At 45.9% G+C, this 22,734-nt stretch overlaps 2 protein-coding genes across 2 annotated transcripts in view; both read right to left on the reverse strand.

The window, feature by feature from the left end:
- Positions 1–440: 440 nt before the first annotated feature.
- Positions 441–1,232, reverse strand: LRRC69 (leucine rich repeat containing 69). The gene has a single exon (XM_010140773.1). The coding sequence runs from the start codon at positions 1,230–1,232 to the stop codon at positions 441–443; it is 792 nt and encodes a 263-aa protein (XP_010139075.1).
- Positions 1,233–9,136: 7,904 nt separating this feature from the next.
- The window catches only part of LOC104497517, a 46,490-nt gene continuing 32,892 nt past the window's right edge, over positions 9,137–22,734 (reverse strand). The window contains exons 24-32 of the mRNA XM_010140784.1: positions 21,812–21,865; positions 19,809–19,862; positions 15,483–15,518; positions 15,201–15,245; positions 14,722–14,901; positions 12,473–12,539; positions 10,938–11,120; positions 10,498–10,575; positions 9,137–9,560 (exon numbers count right to left, since the gene is read on the reverse strand). Coding sequence (XP_010139086.1) covers positions 9,373–9,560; positions 10,498–10,575; positions 10,938–11,120; positions 12,473–12,539; positions 14,722–14,901; positions 15,201–15,245; positions 15,483–15,518; positions 19,809–19,862; positions 21,812–21,865 — 885 coding nt within the window. The 3' untranslated portion in view covers positions 9,137–9,372. The remainder of the gene's footprint in view (positions 9,561–10,497; positions 10,576–10,937; positions 11,121–12,472; positions 12,540–14,721; positions 14,902–15,200; positions 15,246–15,482; positions 15,519–19,808; positions 19,863–21,811; positions 21,866–22,734) is intronic.

The following is a 22,734-nucleotide window of genomic DNA, read 5'->3' on the forward strand; positions in this document are numbered from 1 at the left end:
TCGAGTCCAGACCCGAGTGTCAACCCAGTGTGCAAACAAACAGCAGGGATTATCGCTATCTATGTACCACCAGTTGTTTACCTGGCTCTGTCCTCTCAGAGTAGCTGTTGCTCATTTTCTCAGACTGAATGTTTGGCCCGAACATCTCCTGAGATAAATCCGCACAACTACAAATATGGAAAAGATTATAGTTGTCCCTGAATTCATTTTTGAAAAGTATACATCACCGTTCAATACTAGTATCAAAAAAAAACCCCAAACAAACAAAAAAAAGACTGCCAGAGAAATGACCTTACAGCAGAGAGGAAGCCTTTGAGCTCCTCAGAGTGATTTTTACCAGACTTTTCCATTTGAAATACTTTTTCCCTGTGCAGTTGATTTGTACAGAATAAACCCACATCAGTCACTTCATGACGACTGACATCAGTTGTCTAATCCCTCTAAGCCCTACGAAATGATAAGAAATAGTCTCTGATCTCTTCAGGGCCTCTGCTGCAGACTTCAGGGGGAGGACTTTCCAGTGGATTCCCCTCAAAGTTGCATGAACAGTAATTGCATCCCCAGTCCAGGTTCACCAGCTCCCCAAAGCTTGCTGGAAGGGACCGTAGGTGGTTGTTGCCCAACCAAAGTGTGCGCAGATTCCTCAAAAGACAGACGTCTTCAGGCAGACTCTCCAGGGAGTTGAAGAGCAATAGCAGTGTTTCCAGTTTCTCCAGATGCCGAATGCTGGAGGGGATTGCGCCTATTTTGTTGTCGCTCACATCCAGAAAGGTGAGGCTCCTCAGCTGGCAGAGAGGGGCAGGCAGCTCGGTGAGGTTGTTGTTAGCCAGGTGGAGGCTGCGCAGCCTTTGAAGCGCCCCCATTTCCGGGGGCAGTGAGCTTAAGCTGTTGTTGCTCAGAGCAAGCCTCTCCAAATGACGCAGAGTGCCAATTTCAGCAGGGATTTTCTTCAAGTTGTTGGAGTCCACGCAGAGGCAGGTTAGGTTCCTCAGGCAGCCGATCTCTGGAGGGAGCAGCTCCATTCGGTACCTCAGGCAGCTCTCTCGTTCTGGGCTCATCTCCAGCACCTGCAGCTGGTCCAGGCTGAAGACCTGCATGGGAACCGATGCCAGCTCTCTGCCCGAGATCTTGAGTTTCTTCTTTCCTTCATATTTTGGATCGTGCTCTGTACAGTACCTCCACAGTGGACCGGGGCCTGTAGAGGCACATCCAAAAGAGGTGGCTGCATCCATTGTCCCACCAAAACTGTGACTGGTTGAACCGAGACAGTCGCTGGCTATTTGTTGCACGTTCCACGGGCAACCTCTGAAGTTTTTGGTGACTCAAGACCCTCTGTCAGCTTTCCTCTCTGTCAGGCACGTTACCAACACACGTGCAGAGTCTTTGGGTTGCTCAGATACCCCCACTTGAGTAAACACTTGGCATTGTCACTTGATCAGGTGTTTCCCTTCCGGCTCTGCAGTGTACACAAAATGTTGTTGCCTCTCACAGTGCAGCCAATGAGCTGGTTGCAAATACCTGTTGGTGTTGAAAATGAAACAGCAGCGCTGTGCCTGCGCTTTTCAGCAGATCGGTTCAAATCTTTGTGCCTTCTGGGAACACCTAGGGTGCCCTTGACTGAGGAGTTCACATCGGTCAGTCCCAAGGGATTGCAGTGGAAGCAGCAAGGCTGGGTAGGTAAAACACATGGTGAAGAGGGCAAAGCAAAGCACATAGTAAACAGGACAAGGAGAAGAGAGACTTGTGGCTTGGGAGCTGGGAACCTTGAACAGGTCATGCCCTCGGTCAGTTTGTCCGTTTAACATTCAGCAAACACAATACAGCATGAATTTTGAAATCTGGAAGTCCTTCTTCCTGCTGCGCATATGAACCCTTGCACCACAGGGATACAGTCTTTCTTGTACTGCACTTGCTCTGGCATATTTAAAAGGAAATTTTTATTCCTTGCTGGCATAACTTTTGTAGGAGGGATGAAAAATATCAGGTTTATCCCAAGCCACTCAGCACAGCGTGAGATGTAGAGAGCAGGGCATTTTCCTGGAAGGAGAAAATTGTGGGTTTGAAGTCTAAGGCTGAGAGAGCCCACTGCTTTTACTTCATCCTCTAATCCTTCAGCCTTTCATCTGAAAACTATTTCAAATTCTTTTGAAGGAGACATGACTCCACAGCATCCCACAATCCATGAGAGGTAGAAGAAGACAATGTGTTCAAGCTGTGGTCTAAGCAGGTCTGCCAGGTCAGGTCTTGTGAAAGAGAGGGCTCTCCAGCTTTGCTTTCCCACCCTGCTCAGTTCTGATCTCCTCAGCTCAGGATTGTGCTGAGCTTGCAGTGAACCTGCATCCCAGCTCCAGTAAGTGGCAAGTGTTGGGAGACCTCTATGTAGACTATGCTGACAAGAGGATTGTCAGCATCTGAACTTTAGGGTCTGCTGCTTTTTAATCGGGTTTCACCCTGAAATACAGATTTTTGGGGCTATTACCCTTGGATTCAGAGTGCAAATACCAGAACCTGATTGAAATCAAGCCAAGAATTCCCTCCAGGTTAATTTTCAGCATCTGTAAGAGAAAACTATTACTTGCCTAGGATGCATCAGAGTTGTGAGGCTACTTTGGCGTTATAAGCTGCTGAGATGTTGGTGCCTGGAGACAGGCCTGCTGGGCTTCCTGATAGGGACTGCACAAGCTGTGGAGCTGGGGTTATCACAGCTGAGTATGCAACGGCATGAGCAGATCCTGGGAACACTGGAAGTGGTTACTGCTGTTCTTTAGGGTGACTGTTAATGTCAGTGGGGTCTGAAGGCTGTGCTGGCTTCATCACAAAAGAGCTCTCATTTTAAATCAAAAAGATTCAGCACAACTCGAGGAAGTCTAGTAGCTGTCCATAAGCAAGAAAATGGTACAGTAACCAGGAGATACATGTACAATGGAGATGAATACAGCAGCCAACGAAAAGTGAGATCTTCACCTGCGAGGGCAAGTTGCTTTCCAGAAATGACAGGTCTCACCATTAACCACAAAAATAGAGTCAAAGTTAAACTCAGCTCCCATCAAGAAATGAGACTCGCTTCAGACTTGGACAAAAGCCGTCACCCACATTCATCATCATCATCATCATCATGGCTTGGCTTCGCGGATGAAGATTTGGGAACGGCTTTTCCCACGCTTACTGCAAGCGCGCTGATGGCTGAAAAGGCCAATGCGGGATAGGCAAGTCCGGTTGCAAAGAGCACACCGGAAGGTCTCCTTGGGTGATACAGTCGAGGCACGGTTCTTTCTGCGTTGTCTCTTCTCCTCAAGACTGATTCTATGCGTGCTCTCAAAGGAGACAGCAGCGTTATGTATGGCGTGTCTCCAGATCTCCCGACTGGAGGCCAGGGTGGACCACTGACGGTGGTCAATATGGCCTAGGCTGAGGTATTGTTTCAGGGAGTCCTTATGTCTCCTCTTTGGGGCTCTTCTCTTGTGGCAGCCGGTGGCGAGTTCACCGTAGAAAACAATCTTAGGGAGGGGGCGATCCACCATCCTGGGACCCGCCATCCTGGAGACGTGCCCTGCCCAACACAGCTGCGTTTTCAGCAACACGGCCTCAATACTGGTGACCTCTGCCTGTTCAAGGACAGCGACAATAGTCAGGTAGTCAGTCCAGTGGGTGTTTAGGATGTGTTTCGAAGAACACGTTGTCAAATACGTCTGTCCTGTGAAATAACCTGAAGTGCCGTGGGTGCTGCCTTCTGCTTAAACATGCTCATCTCTTCACGTCAAAACCTGAGTCTTTCAGACAGCACGTCACGCAGAGTCAGACAGAGGGTTTTGTGAAGTTGGGCACTGTTCTTTTGTTGAACCTTTTCACACCTGGGTTTGACCCTAGGTTTTCCTTTACCAGTGTGGGAGGTGCTTTTCTGCTCTGTCTTGCAGGACATCCTTCTGCCTGATGCTGATCGCTGGCTCATTGGGAATGGCAGAGTGTGATTAATGTCCCTCTGTCAAATTGTTCCCTGGTGCTTTCTACACAAGGTTCATGACCCAAAAGGTAAAGTAAGAAGAGCCCATATTTTCAGCACATCATCCCCCTAGAGATCCAGCAAGATATTCTCACTCTCAGTTCAGACAAACTCCAACAAGAATATTACCAGCATCAATATTGTTGAGTCAAGCCTTGCAAGGTTTGTAGAAGTTAGCCCTTACAGCGAAAATCTGCTTTATAAAGCGGCTCTGAAAACTAGTCTCCTGTTCATCATGTCTTCATGCTTTGCTAATCAGTTGCTCCCATTTCACAAGTCAGAAGACAAAAATCTACATTTGTGGCTTGCAGGTTTAATCCAGATTGATGAAGCTAACCAGGCTTTTTTTCTTAATCCAACTTCACCAATTACGGCGTGTTGAAAGGAAAGTCCAGACTCTGATGTATCTTTATTACTTTGAGGGCTTCAGACAGGTGCTGAAATTGGGATGTAGGAGGAAATTGGGTGGCTGAGGCAGAGACTTCCCTCGGCAGCACTGGCGTCATGGAGAAAGCAGCACTCCTGGTGGTCTCTGACGGATGCTCACCCCTGTGCAGGCCTATAGACCGGGGTCAAAGCCCCTCTTCACCCCCAGTCTGGCTCTGTCCTTGCACTGCTCTTTTTCCCCGTGGAGCGGTAACCTCAGCAGCACTGGACTCCAGCTCCCAGAGTCTGAAAGACATGCTAGTGGATTTTTTTTTTCAGTCTGTGTAGTTATGGTTTAGTTAGTGCAGCCATCCTGTATTCCCTGGCAGAAGAACAGTACAGATTCTTGCCATAACCTTGTCTCTCTTCCTCTGAGTTTTCTGGCTGCTAGTCACATAGCACCCAACATCTTACCATTTGTGACATACATCCCCAGACCAAGTCCAAGTGAAAAAAATTAACAACCACGTCTTTCACCCTCCAGGAGAATGAGTCAGTAGTGGTGGAGGATAAATATAGCTACCATAAGACCTTTTTTCCACGAAGACCTAGTTAATGTAGGGAGCACAACCCAGAGTGCTTCAGCTGACTACTTTAAGATGAGCTGAATTGCTCTTGAGGCTCCACAGCTCACACTGGAGTCGCCAAAGTGCAGGTGCCATGGCGCGACTCTGAATCCCACTGTGAGAGACTGAGCCAGGGATTCAGGTACCTAGACATCATTTGAGATGATACATAATCTCCAACAGGGTCATCCACTGCAGATTTGGAAAGACTCCCCTAGGTCCTACATCGTATCTTTCAGTCTGCTCTCGGTGTCTCTGGCACCCAAGATGTCGTCAGATGGTCATAGCTAGCTGTGCCCAGGCATCAAGTCCTGCTCCAGAAGCTGCCAAACTACAATCTACAGCAGGGCAGAGCTTGGCCAGTTTCTCCATTAAAAGACGAAGTCATCAGCAAACTCTGTTTGTTTAAAAAACAAATAATTCTTTTTTAATTGCGCAGAATGTAAAAGCTGTGCTCATCTCTCAGCCAGTTTTGTGGTCAGAGCAGAGTGCTTGGGCTTACCTGCTACAGTATTTTTATTGTTTCCCTGGAAAAAAGCATGAACCTTTGGTTTATTCCTGAGCAGCGTAGTCTTGGTTTGCTTACACATCTCCCAATAAACACGTGGAACAGAGTTCAGCCTTACACAGTTTAATTAACCCATATTAACAGCACGAGGTGGGAAAGGACAGCTCAGGAAAACAGCATCACAAGGCTGTGCTGAGAAGAGCCACTCACAAGTGGCAAAGGAGGGTAATAATCCATCTCCTGCTACAAGTTTCCAAGAAGCAGCTAATTCAGAACTATTTAGAAAACAAGTATAAATTGATAAATAATTTAACACAAAAAAAAATATTTACCCCAAATGATCCTGTTGTTTTGTTCTGGTCTCACTTGGGATTTAATTTATTTATCTGACAGACAAAAAAATTTAATGGAATACTGGTCTGTTTGCTGTAATTGCAATAATTTATACACTTGATTTAAAAGCAAACAGAAAAACAACCCAGGGTGATGCCATACTACTCTGGCGTCATCAGCACCTTTTTGATTGTCTGGCTCTCCAACGTAATTTTAACAGTATATCCTCTCTCACCACAGGACCAGTCAAAAAAGTAATCCAACAAAAAGAGCAATTGCGGGTTTAAACCTCAGACTCACCGAACGGATCTCATGGTGATGTACCAACCGCTTTGCTGCAGAGACAGGAACATCGAGATGCGAAAGCCACAACCCTCCCTTACTCAAGAGCAGTGAGAGGAGAGATCATCAGCACTGTCCCTGCCCCCTCTGCCTGCACCGTCACCTTGTAAGATGCTGGACGGACAATACACGTCTGCTTGTCACCTCTCAGCACGTACTGTCACCTGCTGGGACACAGAGCCATCCACTTTTTCTGGAGGGCAGCGCCTGACCATGCTCAGGGCTGGACGTGTAGGTTTACTGCCTGCCCAGTGGCAGATCTGATCTGGAAAGTAATCTCAGGCCACGTTTCCAAAGACTGCGGATACTCACAAATAGACTGAGGCAAACACGGTTGCAGCTCCTGGTGTTTCAGCTTGCAGCGTAGAAACCCTGCAAATACACCCTCCTTCTTTTACCCTCTATCACAGGCGACTTTCTGGGCACGTTCACATAGGGCTCGTTTCTGGAAGAGGTGGCAGCTAAAGAAGCCTCTGTTTGATGACTATACCCGTAGAATCCAGGTGGCTGTAAACATCGGTCTTGATCTGGGTCTGCAGCGTGTCTCAAACTCCTCTCACCAGTGACAGGCTGTGTCTAGTAAACGCCATTTAACTGGCTGGAGAGAAAATGACATTTAAGGAAAAACAGGGAAATGGCACCCACTGAATTCAGGGCACAGGGTCAGCCTGGGGTGTCTCCGGGAACAGACTGAACAGACACCCATATGCTGGGGAATATGCTGGAGCAAAGGAAATTAGGCTGTGTCCTCTTTTCAGGGTGGAGAAGTTGCAGAGCCGAGGTCTGTGCCTAACCCTGATATTAAAGACACAGACGTGTCCCTCATGTTCCTAACGCAGACTCTTGGCAATGACTCCAACAGACATCCAAATGAAAAACATTACCACCCCCCACCCCACCCCCAGATCTCCTTCAACTAGAAACCACTGCACCAGCTCACCTTGGAGATAGAGAAGACGGTCTGTAAAGGCGCCTTCCAACCCAAACTGTTCTATGATTCTCTGATCTCATAGAGGTGAAAGTCTCTCAAATTTGTTTAATATCATTATGTATTGACCCTTTGCTTGGTGCACCAGAAAATATTGAAGTCTGTGCTATGCATGACACGTGCAGACGCACATGGTGAGAGAATCTACAGAGGCTGAGGAGTCACTGACCTGACTGGAATTCAATGTCACGTTAATATGGCCCAGTTAACACGTTTGACCTCCAGAAAACCTGCTCGTTGCCATCACATTTATTCAAAACGATGAACCGTGCCACGTTGGGAAGTATCTTTTGAGTGGGAAGCCTGTTCTGACTCACCACCAGAGGGATGAAATAAATCTCACTCAGCCTGGACCAGGAAAAATGATGCTGTTAAATACAGTGTCATCAACACGCTGGCTTAGCGCTGAAATAGAGCAGGCTGAGCTGAGACGAAGCACAGTAACCACGGAGTAACACCATGGAGAGGTGCTTAAAAGAGGCAAGCTTTTTGCTTCATGACATCCTCACTTTGATTGGTCTTTCCATAGCAAGAAACACAGTAAAATCAAATCAAAGCATTTATTTGCATAGGAAATAGAAAAAAAATAGCACTGAGAGCTACACAGTAAAGACTTGGTTTGACCCTGTCGTGTGAACATGTCATGTAATTCCATCTTTCAGTAAAGCAAAGGCAAACTCTATCCGCTCCTGGGTGACAAAAAGACTCGGAGGCTGGCAAACGGTGATCTCTGGGCTCTAGAAGCAGGGTCTGCTCCTGGGGTGGCTGCAGACAGCTGTGGCTTCTGCTTGGCTTCGCCAGCTGGGAAGCACCGTGCCATAGGGTGAACGTGCCAGTGGGGCAGGGAGCCTCCTTCCTGTCTCCAACAGACCTGATGAGCTTCCCGAACACATCCAGCACTTACTGCCCGTGTCAGGTTCACTGCTCCCACCTCTCACTACAGATTGCTTTCTGCAGAGCAGTTTGGAAAATGCAGCTGCTTTGCTGGCACCTACTGTGAAGGTCTTTTCAGACTCCATCCTCTCTTTACTTTCTCTTTGCACTCTTAGGTTGATTTTGGCAATTAGCTGATGGGGTAAAGGGCCACTATCTGACTTCTTGCTTTTGCCATCAAACATAATTTCCTTCAGGTTTCTGAACAACAATTTGCTCTGACCCTTTTATCAGAGATCAACCTTCTCCTAGACCAGCCTGCAGCTTCTCACCTACCCTCTAACACACGACCTTGCCAAGATATTGTCATAGTGGATAGTCCAAAATGGTCAAGTCGGGTCACACTTGGCTTCCTGAGATTTTTAATAGCAGAGGAATTTCTATGCTGCTCTGGCTGATTTTTTGGCTGAAGCAGTGGTAGGGAGCTGTGTGTGCACTGACAATGGACTGGGGATTTGGCATCCCTGAGCTGACAGAGGAGAGCGTCAAAGCTTTTTGCGTAGCATCTCCCTGACAGAAGGAAGATAAGTTCCGTCTAGTAGAACCAAACCATCTGAGTATTGAATTTCTTGCATGGGGAGCAGTGAGAAGGTTTAGATCACGTCTGTAGTCTCTTCAGGCCTTACTGTGAGATCCCACATGGTCCCATAAAAAGCAGCTCCTGTAGGATACATTCACTCGTGGGCAGAAGAATGTTAAACTTAACAGGGATCTTCTGGGAAACACGCCCTGGCTGTTCCTGACTGTCCATCCATAGTGAGTTGAATGTACTGGAGGCCTCTTTTCCAGCCTTGGCATGGCTTTACCTTCCTCCGCTCCGTAGGGATGGTAGATAGCACCAGCAATCCTGCGATCAGCCTGTGTCTCACAGTTAACGCTCCAGGCTACAGGATTTAATTTCAGTTTCAAGGGTGAGGGGTAAAGCTTTGGAAAGAATTACCAAGATAACAGACAAAAATTTTGGCATCGGAATGGTTTTGCATAAACAGCTACACAACGCATTGATATCATACACTTTTCAAAAGAGGAAAAAAACACTTATTTTTAATGTTTTACTATGCCCTGAAGTTAGAGGGAAAAAAAAGCAAATTCACATATCACATCAAAGATAATAATAATTATTATTATAATTCATAAAAATAATCTGACCGACCGGCAGCATCTGTTGGCTTTAGAAGGCCTCCCATGAAAGAAACACAGTTGAAGACGTCTGAGAGCTCTTGGCAGACGCACTGAATTCAAGTTTTAAAAACAGGTCTGGGATTCTCCCTGCATGCTAGGGCCCTTTGACGTTGGCGGGTCTGGCAGCCAGGCTTGCGTAGTAAGCGCACTGAGTGGGGTCACACTGTCCGTTGGCTCCCGGCGGTCCCTGTGGACCCATGAGACCAGGCACACCAGCTTCTCCTTGAGGCCCAGGTGGTCCTGGCATCCCATCTTTGGCATAGCCAGGCTCCCCTGGGAGGCCTAAAATAAAAAAAAAATACCTTTGGTCAATGACAACCCCAGGGCACAGTACTCAGACGTGTTAATATCACAGGAGATGGCTTTGCTGCCAAATGGGGATGCAGCCATCAGCGTCCACAGATGTAGGTCTGGGTGGAGTATATCTACAAGGACATGACAAGAGTCTCTCCTCTGAAAGAAAGGTTCCCACCCCTGTGGCATCCTTGGGCTCCATGGCGCTGCTGTGGCTGCTCTTCCTCTATCACCACATCGAAGTTGCGCAGCTGCACGAGCCAGATAATGACGTATAGTCCTAACAGAGAGGAGGTGAGCAGGGGGAAGCTTGAGGCAAGAGCCAGCTTTGGGAAATAACTCATCATTACGAAGCATAGCGGGGCCATCCAACGCGGAGCTGGTGTGCCAAAGGCAGACCGTGAAGTTACGAAGCCTCCCCATAGTTTCCTCCCCGCAAAAAGCAGAGTGAAGGCAAAACTGATCAACGGCTCCTAATCTCAAATTAGAAACAAAACATATTTGCTGATTCTTTGTCAGCAAAGGCAAAGCATGAGCTGTAGGCCTGAGGCACAGGTGTAGGATACGACCTTTTACAACATCTGAAGCTGCCTGGATTTGGCTTGGTTACAAGAAGATCCTGACAAGGGCAGGTAGGACACTTCACAGTATCTGGTAATCAAAGCTTCTCTTTGGATTAGTCCTGAAGAGCAGGTCACCTAGCTGTTACTGAGATGGATCATTACACCTGTCAATCAGGCTGAGGAAACAAAGGTGGCCCGATAATGATGCTAGTGATAGATTTCTTCCCTTTGGGCCCCTTTTTGCAGAGAATTGTATGTGACGTATTTATGTTATCCTGATCATCTAGCTAATATGGCAGAGATCTGTGTCCTTACAGTGTTTCTGAGTGACGTGTTTTGTGAGATGTTCTGAATAAACACACCTGGAATTCCTGGAGGACCGATTTCCCCTCGTTGGCCCACACCGGTGTCTCCTTTCTCACCCTTTGCTCCTCTTTCTCCTGTAGAGAGGGAAAGAACAATAACGAACACATAATGGTCTACAGAACTGAAGAACACTACCATAGGTCTTCCATCCGCACGGAAGCCAGTGTATTTGGTAAAAATAGTTCTTAACTGTGGCCAATCCTCTGAGATGGGAAGTTATGCAGAAATGAAGACTCACACCACTCCAATTCTGGCCAGAGGTGGAACACACCAGCAATTGCTGGTGACACGCACCACCTCTGGTTCAACAGTCTGAGCATGCTTCTAAAACGCATTTTGAGGACCACTCAGATGCTACTAACAGGAGAGGTGAACACAAAAGCGTGGTGGACGCATCACTTTACCAGACCGCTCAAACACATCAAGTTTCACTCACCTTTGGGACCAATTGGTCCAGGTGGCCCTTCAGACCCAGGCTGGCCAGGCCGGCCAGGCTCTCCTGGAAGTCCGGTTCTTCCTGGGAGTCCTTCCTTCCCAGGGGGACCAGGAGGTCCTGGTCTTCCATGGGATGCTTTTACTTGTGCAGGCTGTATCTGAGCCAGGAGATAGGCTAACTTTGCTGTGAAGAGAGGAAAATGCGTTTGTTAGACTAGAAGGTCAGTGCTCCAAGAGATGGAGAGCTAGAACCAGTAATGTTCAAGTGCTGTCACAGATCAATTTTTCAGAGCCACGCATTTGTTGTCGCCACACAAATCCTTTCCCATAAGCCATGATGGTGCCTACCTGACCCTCTCTACATTATTTAAACTCCATTTCTCCTAAATTCCATACTTAATCCTAAACATTTCTCTCATTCCCTTCTCCTTGTCCACCAAGGATCTGAAATGTCCCTTCCTTTAGCTGTCCAGCTGGTGGATTTCTGTCCAGCTGGAATCATTGCTGCTCTGAAAAGAAAAGCTGATTTCCATGGCTTCTGCTGCACAGAGTGAGATGCTTCGTGGCTGCTCTATAGGGACAAAGCTTGCTTTTCTTGTTCTGGGCTGTTACACACGAGGAGTTAAAGCTAATGTAACCATCTCTGGCTGTGAAGTCAGAAACCGTAACTAAGGCAGCTTCCTGCGTCAGCATATTCTCCCGTTTCCAAGCAGGGACACTGCTTGCCACTTCCATATTAAGACCCTGAGCAGCCTAGAGAGCTCTGAAGACATACTCAGCATCACAAAACACATCTTACAGAATAGAGGGAGATGAGTTTTCTATCTTCTTTTCACTGATCCAGAAACCTGAATCCTTTCAGATTGGCATGGAATTTGAAGACCAGAAGTGTGTAAATAATATCCTCCAAATAAATCACTCCATTGAAACGTGATCTTTAGCATGGAGGAAAATGTCTGCAGCTATGTGGCAGCTGCTCTGGGAGCTGTGTGGAAAGAGGCACCGCATTTCACTGCTGATAGGGTCCGTAGTGGTCACGCACCTTGACAGGAGCAGGAGCTCCCATCCACTCTACCCCCTCTTCTCACGCTGTATCAAATGTCTCAACCAGAAATCAGGAATATTTCTCTTCCAGCTGGGTCCTTGACAGGAAGTTTACATCCTACTCTGATTACTTTCTCTTTCAGGGCCCCAAATTAATCTGTTTGAATCTCTGTCTTCTCTTGCTCTATCTGCAGGAAGGAGTTGGCAGCAAAGCTGTTTTGGTAGCAAAAAACCGTGATGTGCTTAGCACAGGCAATGAATGGCCTTGGGTTGAAGAAGAAAGATAGCGCCCGTGCTGTTGCTGGGAACACCAACCCTGGGGAATGGTGAAGTTTGCTAAGCACATTTCTTTTTACACTTTGCTCCTTCCAGAGAGGCTTGTTGCACCGTTGTCTTCCTTAAGCAGGAGAGGTTCAGGAGCCATCACAGCTATGGAAAGCATTTTTCATGCTCTCACATACATCTCCTGGCTTCCTAGAGCTGATTACTTACCATCTAGCTGCTTGGCTAACTCCTCTTGAACGAGCCTTCTCAAAGTCTCTAGAGATGGGGGTTCCCCCTAGAGAGTAATAATCACAGCAATAACACGACATAATAATCACAGTCAGGCGATATGCAAATTACACCCTCCACAAAGGGTTTAGTGGGTTGCATTTCATCACCCACAGCATACGCAGGGCTGCAGGTGCTGCCTGAAAGAAGAATGTAAAGGGACTCAAAACATCCACAGTTCCCAACCTGCTGGCAACCCACGGGCTCAGCAGTGCAAGCAGAGGGCCTGCTCAGAGTGTACAGCTGGGACACTGTCCCCAGCTCCTTCCTAGAAGAAATCTCTCTCCTGTACAGTCATAAAAGGAGTAGAAATCGAATGGGGAGGCATCCTCTGCCCTACTAGATCACAGGGGAAAGCTGACCTCCTTTTTCAGCGTTGCAAGTGTCCCTGCAGAGAGACGCATGTGTGCCCCCGGGGTAGTTAAGGTGGGTGTCTGGACTTGCTCTAGACACTCACACTGGATCCATCACCTGCCAACAGCCTTTATCTCTGCCGGTTTTTGCCTATGCTGCCCATTCTTCCAAATGAGTACAAAGTTCTGCTGGATTTCAGGCTGTTGAAAGGGGACAGGGGACGTGGCGGCCTGGTGCTGGTCCCCTACCCATCCTCCAAGGGACAGTATCTTTCCTCCCTTCTCTCAGCTTTTCTGTTTGATGGTTCTGTTGAACAGCTCTAATAGCAGTCAAAACTCAAAGCTATGTGAACAACTCTGGATGATGCAACTGAAAAAACGATGAAAGTATTTTTGGTGGGTGGAAGGACAATTTTTTAGGTTGTGGCTTTCTAGGAAAATAAACCCCATGGTTTTAGTGTAACCACACTCTTGTCTTTGCATAAACTCAAGAGAAAAACTGTAGCTACAGTTAAAAGTAGACCATTTTGAACCAGCAAGATGAAATGTTTCCCTCTGTAAATCATAAAGTGAGAGTTTTCACTTGAAACATACTTTTCATTTTTTGAATAAAATTATTCTTTGAATTTCTCCCAATTTTGAAAATAATTCTGGTCAACCTAAACACTGCATTCTTTTGTGCATGAGCTCTTTGCATGGAAGTGTTGCTTTTCCCTCACGCCTGTCCTTTCAACATAAGTGTGTTCTCTATGTTTATAAAAACCTCATAAGGTCTTCTGAATCACAAATTATACTTCAACAAGAAATGTAGATTTTATTAAATAGATAAGAAACGTTTCCATTTTAACCGATGACATTGCTGATAAATACAGAGCTGGTCTTTTTGCTGCCTTCTTCCCAACATAAGTTTTGCACAAGAAAAAGAAGTATTTGTCGATGACAAAAGAAACAATTTTGTCATTAAGTACCAAGCATTTATGATGGCTCTTAGTAAGTAAAGCAAGTAAACACGATTGCGGAACCTGCTTTGAAGGCTTAAAAATTATCTTTTCAAGTTATAACCATATTAGTTGTATTACATCTCCATAATCATCACTGGATTTAATGAAATCTCTGTGTTGTTGAGACACACAAAGAAGTGCTTTGTCTAGCATTTACCCAGCTTTTACATCAGGGATTGTTTCACTTTTTATTCCCCTTTGAGGTGATCTTAAATCCATCCTCACGATGGGCACAGCGGCTTCACCAGCTTTGGTGATTCTTCTCATTCATCTACACACATTACCCCCAGGCACTCTGACAGAGAGATTGTTTCCCGTTAGGAAAAAAAATAAAAAAAAAGAGAATATTGAACAAAAATAGGATTTCATGAATTCTGATGAGCTGACTCCAGGATTTCCAGGAATAGAGCCGTGACCTTTCCACAGCTCAGCATTTTGCGGCTCATAACAAACAACAGCAGTGGAAGGCAGGTGTAAGACCTCCGGGTGAAACGCTGCACATTAACACCCTTCTAGAGAGCAGCTTTTTCAGACTCCAGACCCATGACCACAGTCACGTGACCCGATTCAGGCTTTTAGGGGTATAAGGTGTCAGGGACTGCCTGCCCTGGCTATATTGCTCAGCTCTGCTGATGTTCAGCCCAACAGCCCCACAACACTTCCCTGAGATATGCTATAGCTCTTCTTTTTATGTATCAAGAGATGAAAACTCTGCCTGCCCGTTACAGCACACACCTGCTCTGGTTTCTGTCGGCCTTGCTGCAGTCTCACATTCTTTTCTGATCACCGCTGTGGCAGTAAAATTACTGTACTAAGCCCTTCTCTGGAATCTTACCCTTGGTCCTGGAAATCCTGGCTGTCCTGGAGGACCGGGAGGTCCAACTTGCCCCGTGTCTCCTGGAGGTCCATGGGGACCCATCAGACCTGGATGACCTTTATGACCAGGTATCCCAGGATCACCTGGAGGGCCCTTTTCTCCCTGAGGACCTTTTTCACCTTTGATGCCAGGTTCTCCCTAAGTGAAAAAAATGACATTACCACCACAAAACAAGAGGCAAACTTCTGATTTCCAAGAACAGCGAAACACAAACAGCTGAGCTGGCAAAGTTACTGAATACATCTGGTGCGTTACAAATGATCCACAAATTATTACTGACGGAGAATGATTAAAGAGACGGCTGTGAGGGTGGGAAGCATGGGAGAGCTCTGCAGGCTACACTTCACTCTTGACCGACCCCTTCCCCCAGCCCTTAGCTCAAAACAGCTCTATTTCTTTCAATGTAATGAAATAACTCGTAGTAGTGTCCAACCTACCCTCTCTCCTCTGGACCCAGTTTCACCCGGTTTCCCTGGTGCACCCTGTAAGAAAATCAGGAGTGAGCATTCAAGAGCTATCCATAATAAGAGTAAATAATAAAGGACATGCCTTTACAATGATTCTCGTGCAAAGTTTATTTCCCTGTCAGTCCCACAGCTCCCTGCTTGCTCTCAAATATCAACACTTCAAGAAAAAAAAAAATCAATTTGTTACAACCCAGGTAGCATCCTTAATGAGGTTTTTTCCCCTACTTTGAAACAACTGGGAATTTAACTTACCTCTTTTCCAGGAGGACCTTTCTCTCCTGGCTCTCCCTGCGAGATACAGAGACTGAATTTAGCACCACACTGCAAGGAGGTGTAAGATCCTACCTAATAACCGCAAGTCCTGCTTTTTGTTTAGAGCCCCAGTTTTCTGCCAGATAGCAGCAGGTTTGGATGATTGACCTTTATCCCACTGCTGCAGGTCATTCCTGGAAAGATACATCCTACTATTCAGAAAGCATTTTTTAGCAAAGCTTCGTACCTTGTAAGTGTAAATAACAGGAAGTTATTTCTACCAAACCAGCTGAGAGCAGGAGAGACATTTCACTGAAAGTGTGATCCTGCTTTCAGTACAATTTATTCCTTTTTCTTAGAGACTTTTCGCAACTCTTCATACACTTTCCCTGGGCTGGTGTCAGTGTTATTACCTACAGCAGTCTGAAGAAGTAAATGAAGTAAATTTTGTAAGTAGAGGTACTGTCTTGTGTTTGCAGCTGAGATAATGAATACAAACCAGGGATAGAGCAAGTCTGAGCCTGAAAGCTTCCTGTGTGTCAGAACTGTATTAAATACCTGGAACAAACACCCTATTAGGATTTTTCTTCTGCACTCTGCATTTATAATGTGATAGTTAGACAATACAATTTTGCATTTTAGCATTTCCATGAAAAATTGTCGCTGCAGCCCTGAAGTGCACTGGTAAAGCAGAACAAACACAAAGCTCGTTGTCGCTAAAATTCTGCCCACTTTCCTGTATCACAAAAGATCCATCTTTATAGTCCACGTACAACCCGCACACATGATTGTTTCTGTCATTTGTGCGTGCAGGTGGCATTTTTCCCATAACCTGGAAACTCATTTAACATCTTCGACACTTCTAGCATCTATTCACGTATGCACAAGTGCTGTAACTAATCATAGATGTGTGATCACACCAGCTCCAAATTAGGAATCATCAGACTCACTCGAGTATTCCTTAGGGCCACTTCAGTTTTAAATGGCCACCACATTAGCTGTTTTAAATTAATTTTCCAGAGCAATATTTCATTCTCCTCCTTTAATCATGAAACTTCCTTTCCAATCATAAAATAAAATAATAATCAAAAAAATCATCCTGTGGAAGATTCCTCTCTGCTATATTCACATGAAAACCTTTTGAACTTCATTTTAAGTCATAGCAGAGTTAGAAACAAAGGTTTTTACCTAACACCCACCTTTTCCATCCTTCCAGTGGAATGTAATATATTTTTCTCACCTCTGAAGGGCTAAAGATACTGGATTTCAAGGCTGTGGTATTTTCCCATGTATGGGTGTTATTTTATGGTCACTTTGGGAGATATATGAATACCTAAATTGTAATGTACTTCTGCTGCTGGTAAAAAAGGACTTTTGCAGGGAACAGCAAATATCAGAACTGCCTATATTCTTACCAGCACTTAAAATTCCCCTATTTAGCCCCTGATGCAGAGATATACTCTGAGAACTTAAATACTGCACACCCATATTAAGAAGACTATTGAACCCGTCTGATTAATGCACACATTATCAGGGCCGACTGACAGGTACCAGCTCAGCAAATGAGATCATGGATGTTCATCCATTTGAAAAATGCTGATTTCGCAGTCCAGTTTCCTTTGGAAGTGTAAGTGTATGGCTTCTGGATCCGTCAGATCTCCTGCTTATGGGGTTTTACCTAATTAAAGATGATCACGTGCCATCTTCATCAGCACAACATTCAAAAGCAGGTAGTTAGTGAGTCTAATCCTTCCCCAGCCATACTCACAGGTGGTCCTCGGGGTCCTATGAAACCAGGGACTCCTGGGCTGCCGGTTTCTCCTTTATTTCCTTTAGGACCCTTAGGACAGAAATCAGAAAAGACACTAGCAGCCCTTTCTCCAGCTCCTCTTTTCCAGATGTACAGATACAACGGAACCGGGAAATTTCACTGGAGCAGCAGGACTGACACGGGAAGGAAGAACAAAGTCATTTAGAAAAGCAGATTGCAAACACCATGCCTGCATTATTAATGGGCTATGTGGGGTCCCTGGGAAAAGATGAAAAGGAAGTGACAATTATGGAAGTGCCAGGAGGTATGTTCAGCCGCTCTTCTGGCACTGCGTGGTTTCTGTGTTGCAGGGTGGAAATGCTGTGATGGGCAACAACAGGGAAACAGTGCAGGTGGTCATACTGCTCACACCTGAGAACCCAGACAGCTGCTGAATTGCTCTTTTGCCTTTATTTCCAGGTTCAGTTGAAAAAATGTCTGCCTTGTGCTTATCTCTTGTGATACTCTGCCAAATTATCCTTTTTTTCTTACAGATCAGGGCAGCTTAAATGGCAGTTGATGAACAGAGCCATTTCACGTACACTTCTAGTAATTTTTTACTCTTGTTTTAGCCTCTTATTTCACAATTTTGCCCCCTACTTTCTAATTCAGAACATATCCCTGTTTCTTCTCAGAATAAAACTTCACTGTAAGCCCACCTTGTGTCAAGTGAACACCAAAGGACCTGGCAGGCACAAAGCACGTGGCTTTCAGCTGTGCAGTCACCCCTGGAGATTTCAGGGGCTGTGTTGCTGTGTGCAGGCTTAACCATGAGCGCTCAGAATTAGCGAATCACTGAATCATTTTGGTTGGAAAAGACCTTTAAGATCATCGAGTCCAATCATTCCCGCTGCACTGCCGGGGTCCCTAAACCATGTCCCTCAGCACCACACCCACACGGCTGTGAAACCCCTCCAGGGATGGGGACTCCACCACCCTTATTGCCATGATAACCTTTCTTGCTTCTCCTTTTTTTGTTTGTTTTTTTTTTTTTTAATGGAAATATAATATATTGGCTTGTCACACCACATTGTGAAAGAAATTGGTGCATTTCCAGACAAGGTTGGAAATAAATGGATTCTTGTACAGCACAAGGAAATACTTCCCGTAACAATCTTTATGAAAGGGAGAGGATTCATTTTAATGACAGAAGGATACTGATGACTGTCTGTTCTGCTGACCAGCCTTGTCTCATTGTTTCCCCTTTCTCATACATCTGACTTTACCTTATTTCAATCTTGTATATTATTTCTGGGCTGTAAATCCTCCTGTGTTTATGCAGGAAGCTGCCTGGTGAGCCCCTGGGTCACCAGCTTACCATACAGTAATGTGATAACACAATGATAATTAAAAAATAACCCCCATTTGGCACTCACAGGGCATCCTGAAGCAGGAGTGGTCAGCAAAAGCAGTGACAGAAATTGGGAATAGGGGTCAGTGTAATGAAAAGAAGAAATGAAGTTTGAAAAGGCAACAGCAGAGATCCATGGGGTCAGAAGCAATGGCAGTGGGCTCAGGAAGGTAAGAGGAAGTTGTGTCAAGGAGCAAAAAGCCATGGCACTACTTCTTGGCTGCAGAAAGGCTGTGAGACTCCACCAGCACTGTCGTCACCTGCCCATGCAGAAAGGTGTTGCTTGACTCACTGAGGTCGCTCTAGGATGAGACATCCCTGAAGCAAAGCGATAGGAGCATGGGGGCACGAGCGTGGGGCAAGGCTGAGATCCTTTTAGGGCATCGTAACAGCTACAAGGAGTGCAGTCCTGCGGCGTTTTTTCAGATTCTCCTGCTTTGTCTTTGTTTCTATCTGAATCCAACAGCCCAGCAAGTGTGTCCACCCATGTCTAGGTGGACAAATGGAGGGAAGAGCACTGCGCTGCATTAGATGCTACTGGATGCAAATGTACATTTGTGTGGATTTGCTAAAACCTGAACAATTTTCAGCAGCCAAACGGAAAAAACCCGAAACGACTCCTCACTGCCCTCTTTACAGCTCTTCATTACCATACTGTTCTTCCGCACAGGATGGCCCCCGAGGGGTTTCATTCTGCTTCATGATTTTGGTTTACTGCCCACTGTCTGCTCCTTCCCCAGGCGCCCGGGGAGGATTTCTCTGCTGCTGCTGTTCCTCAGTGGCAGTCTGCCAATGCCCCGAGGCCCTCTCCTTCCTTGTGACAACTCTGCTGGCTGCACAGTCCCTGCTTGGCAAAATTAAATCTCCTGGTGAAGGTGGGGCATGCCAATCTTTTTTCCATACCAGGTAATCAATCCATCCCTTCTTCTGAGAGCACTTAACTTTTGCTGGGAAAGATGATGACCCAGATAGCACATGAATTCCAGGAACATAGCCAAACCCCCGCAATGTTGTGGCCAGCCAGTGATTTTCAGATCACTGATCCTCAGACACAGCAACGTCAGGGATGGGGAGCAACTACACATAATCCACCCCACCTATACTCCGTCAGTCACCTCTCCTTGACATAACTGGTTGCTGCATGAGCTTCCTTTGTGGTACTTACTGGGTTACCTGCTGGGCCAGGTTCTCCTGGAGATCCAGGTGATCCATTCTTGCCCTATATCAAAAGGGAAAATGTTAGTGAAGTGACGCATACTACAATGAAAAATATCCACCTACTGCTACACCAGCAGGGATTTCTTCAGCATTGCCCAATCTCCTCTCTTGGCAGACTACAGAGTAAGGATCTCGTATTTTCAATTGACCCCACAATTTCTGCGTCCCTGGTTGACCCCACATCAGGACAAAAAGTTAGAGATGTGGACCCGAATTCCATAGACTGAAGAGGACCTAACCATCACTCCTCCTCCTTCCTTATTTTGTCACCCTTATCCCTATCATATGCCGCATCTTCCTGTACGGATGGAGGCACCTACTATGCCAGCTCCAAGTTACTAGTGTTCAGACAAGCCTCTTTAGTTCGTGTTTGAAGCACCTCCTGGCAAGGCACTGATCAATGTTACAGTGCTCTGTACCACCTGACAGATTACCTCCAGATCTCCCCCACACCTTCCTGTTTTAGAAATCTCCTTTCTCCACTAACTGAGGTAGGTCCTGCAAATTACTGTCCACCATCCTCTTCTCAGGGCTATCAACTGAATCAGGGGTCCAGAGGCCAGGCATTTACTTTTTGATTACTTCAGGCTTCCCTGTCTTTTGGTATCAGAGAGAAACACTTATTCTCAAGCTTTGAGGCATTTGATACTTGCCTGACACCAGACAACTCAGAATGAGCCAAATCATCCTTTAAAAGAAGCCGTTTCTCACTGTTCCTCATCAAAGTAGCTGAGTTGACCATCTACACTGACTAAAGTTTGGTGAGATGAAACTCTACACCTGCTTCTCTCTCCTTCCAACTCCCCATGCAGAGATGCTTTTCCCTGAATAGGAGCTGACCATAAAGACCAGCCCTTTTGCTGGCAATATTCAAAATCGTGCCTCCTATTCCTTATTAGGGAAGAAACAAAGCAGAGGAAGAAAATCACTGAGAAATACTGATACTTTGCTCTCCAACATACAAAACCCCAACCACATCTTCTCCAAAGAAGAATATGGCCTGGAGTTGCAATAATTTCTGTCTCCTCAAATCTTTTTATTTGTTGCTAGTGTTGTGCCGGGCCATGACACGTTAGTGAGTGATATCAGCAGTACAGGAATAATGAGGGAAATTACACAGTAGACGCAGGAGCTCTCCATATGTTCCTGCAGCCTAATCTAAACCCCTACGCTCCCCCAGCTCACAGCGACCTGTCGCTCCGCTGCTGGCTGAATCAGCATTTTTGCCCTGATTGTGGAACATGTTGCAGAATCTGCTTCACTAGCAGGTCTTCTGAGAAGGAGGTCACTCGTTGCAAGAGATTAAAGATGTGCCTAGGTTCAGCAACAGAGACCTGCATTCAAACTTGGAAAGGGTTGATTTTTAAGAGAGAATTAAAAACCCCATGAAATTAATAAAAGTAATTTCTCAGCCATCACAAATGACACTTTCTGAAAAGTCAACTAAATTGCCATTTTCACTGAATTTCTAATAAAACTCTACAGGTGTTCAATTAAGTAAAACTTTCCTCAAATTATAGGGTTTTTTTCCGCAAAAATTTACAGAGAGCATGGCAAAAATGAATAGTATCACAGCTGGACCCCAGATATCTCAAACTGGTCACCTGCAATTCGTGTCTACCTTGAAAACTGAGGCCATGTGAGAAGCAAGTGAGGTGCCAGAGGCAGGACTGGAATACCAGCCCTTCTGACACCGCAGTCCTGGCAGAATCCATTAAACTCTTCTTCCCACCAAGTCAGCAACATCACTCCATTGCGCTGTTATCAGTCTTCATCAGCTTCTAGCAATATCATCCCAATTTACCTTTCTCAAAGTAGGCAAAGTGTTTTAATTCGACATCACCTGAATCTTGCTTAAGACTCTTCTTCCAAAGCAGAGTTCTGGACTGCAGGATATTCCCACTACACACAGTGTCCCTCCAGAAATGCCTTGTCAGAGAGAAAACTCACCGGCTGCCCTCTGAGTCCTCGAGGCCCCTGTGGTCCTGCAGGACCAGTATCACCCTGAAATAAAGAAAAGTATTAAGTATTCTGGTGGGAGGGAAAGATCTGACATGTAGGCAAGCAAAAACACTCCTACTAAATTACACTGCTCACGAATTAGAGGGAAGCAGAATTAAAGAAGTGTCAGTACCCCCTTTCAGTTATGTATGAGGAAGACCAGCTCTTTGAATTTTAAACATCTACCACTAAATGCAGCCTGATTACAGACAGAAATCATTATTATCTGGTTATCTTAGAGCTGGATTTGTCAGGGACAAATCAGTATTCCTCTAAAATTGACTTCTTTGTCCTCTCTTGAGGGAGGCTTAAGTCCTGCTTCTCTCTTCTTTGCAGGGTTCCCCTTGGTCTATCTTCCATTTTATTTTGCAGGTTACTATTTACAGCACAACAGTTTTCCAGTGATACAAGAGGGTGCAAATGAGAAACCACTTCCCTAAGCCCCACGACACTGGCACATCGGCTGCTTGGAACATTGCTGCAGGATCCCACGTGAGCTGCGCTCTCCCAGGACTTTGCTGTGTGACTACATTTGACACTAATAACGTCAGAGGATCTGTTTGCACCATCTCTTTGTCCTCTGAGCAGCAGCTTCTTATTCCATAGGTATTTCATATTTCATAGATTTCAGTGGAGCTACGCACAAAGTACAGCTTTTCCAGGGGAAGCGTGACAGAACCTACCCCAGTGGGACCTGCAGAATGAAGCACTGCCTGGAGAGGGGTGGCAGAAAGCAGGTCCATGGCTACGCTGCACAGCCTGGGATTCAAACAGCGCAGCTTCCTCCGCTTTTCCAAAGGCAGAGCTGACAAGATCTAGCTGCTCTCAGCAGCTGAGAAGTGACAAAGGCCCTCAAATTCTGTGTTACGCTC

The sequence above is a fragment of the Buceros rhinoceros genome, unplaced genomic scaffold (assembly GCF_000710305.1).
Source record: "Buceros rhinoceros silvestris isolate BGI_N320 unplaced genomic scaffold, ASM71030v1 scaffold5610, whole genome shotgun sequence".
NCBI lineage: Eukaryota > Metazoa > Chordata > Aves > Bucerotiformes > Bucerotidae > Buceros > Buceros rhinoceros.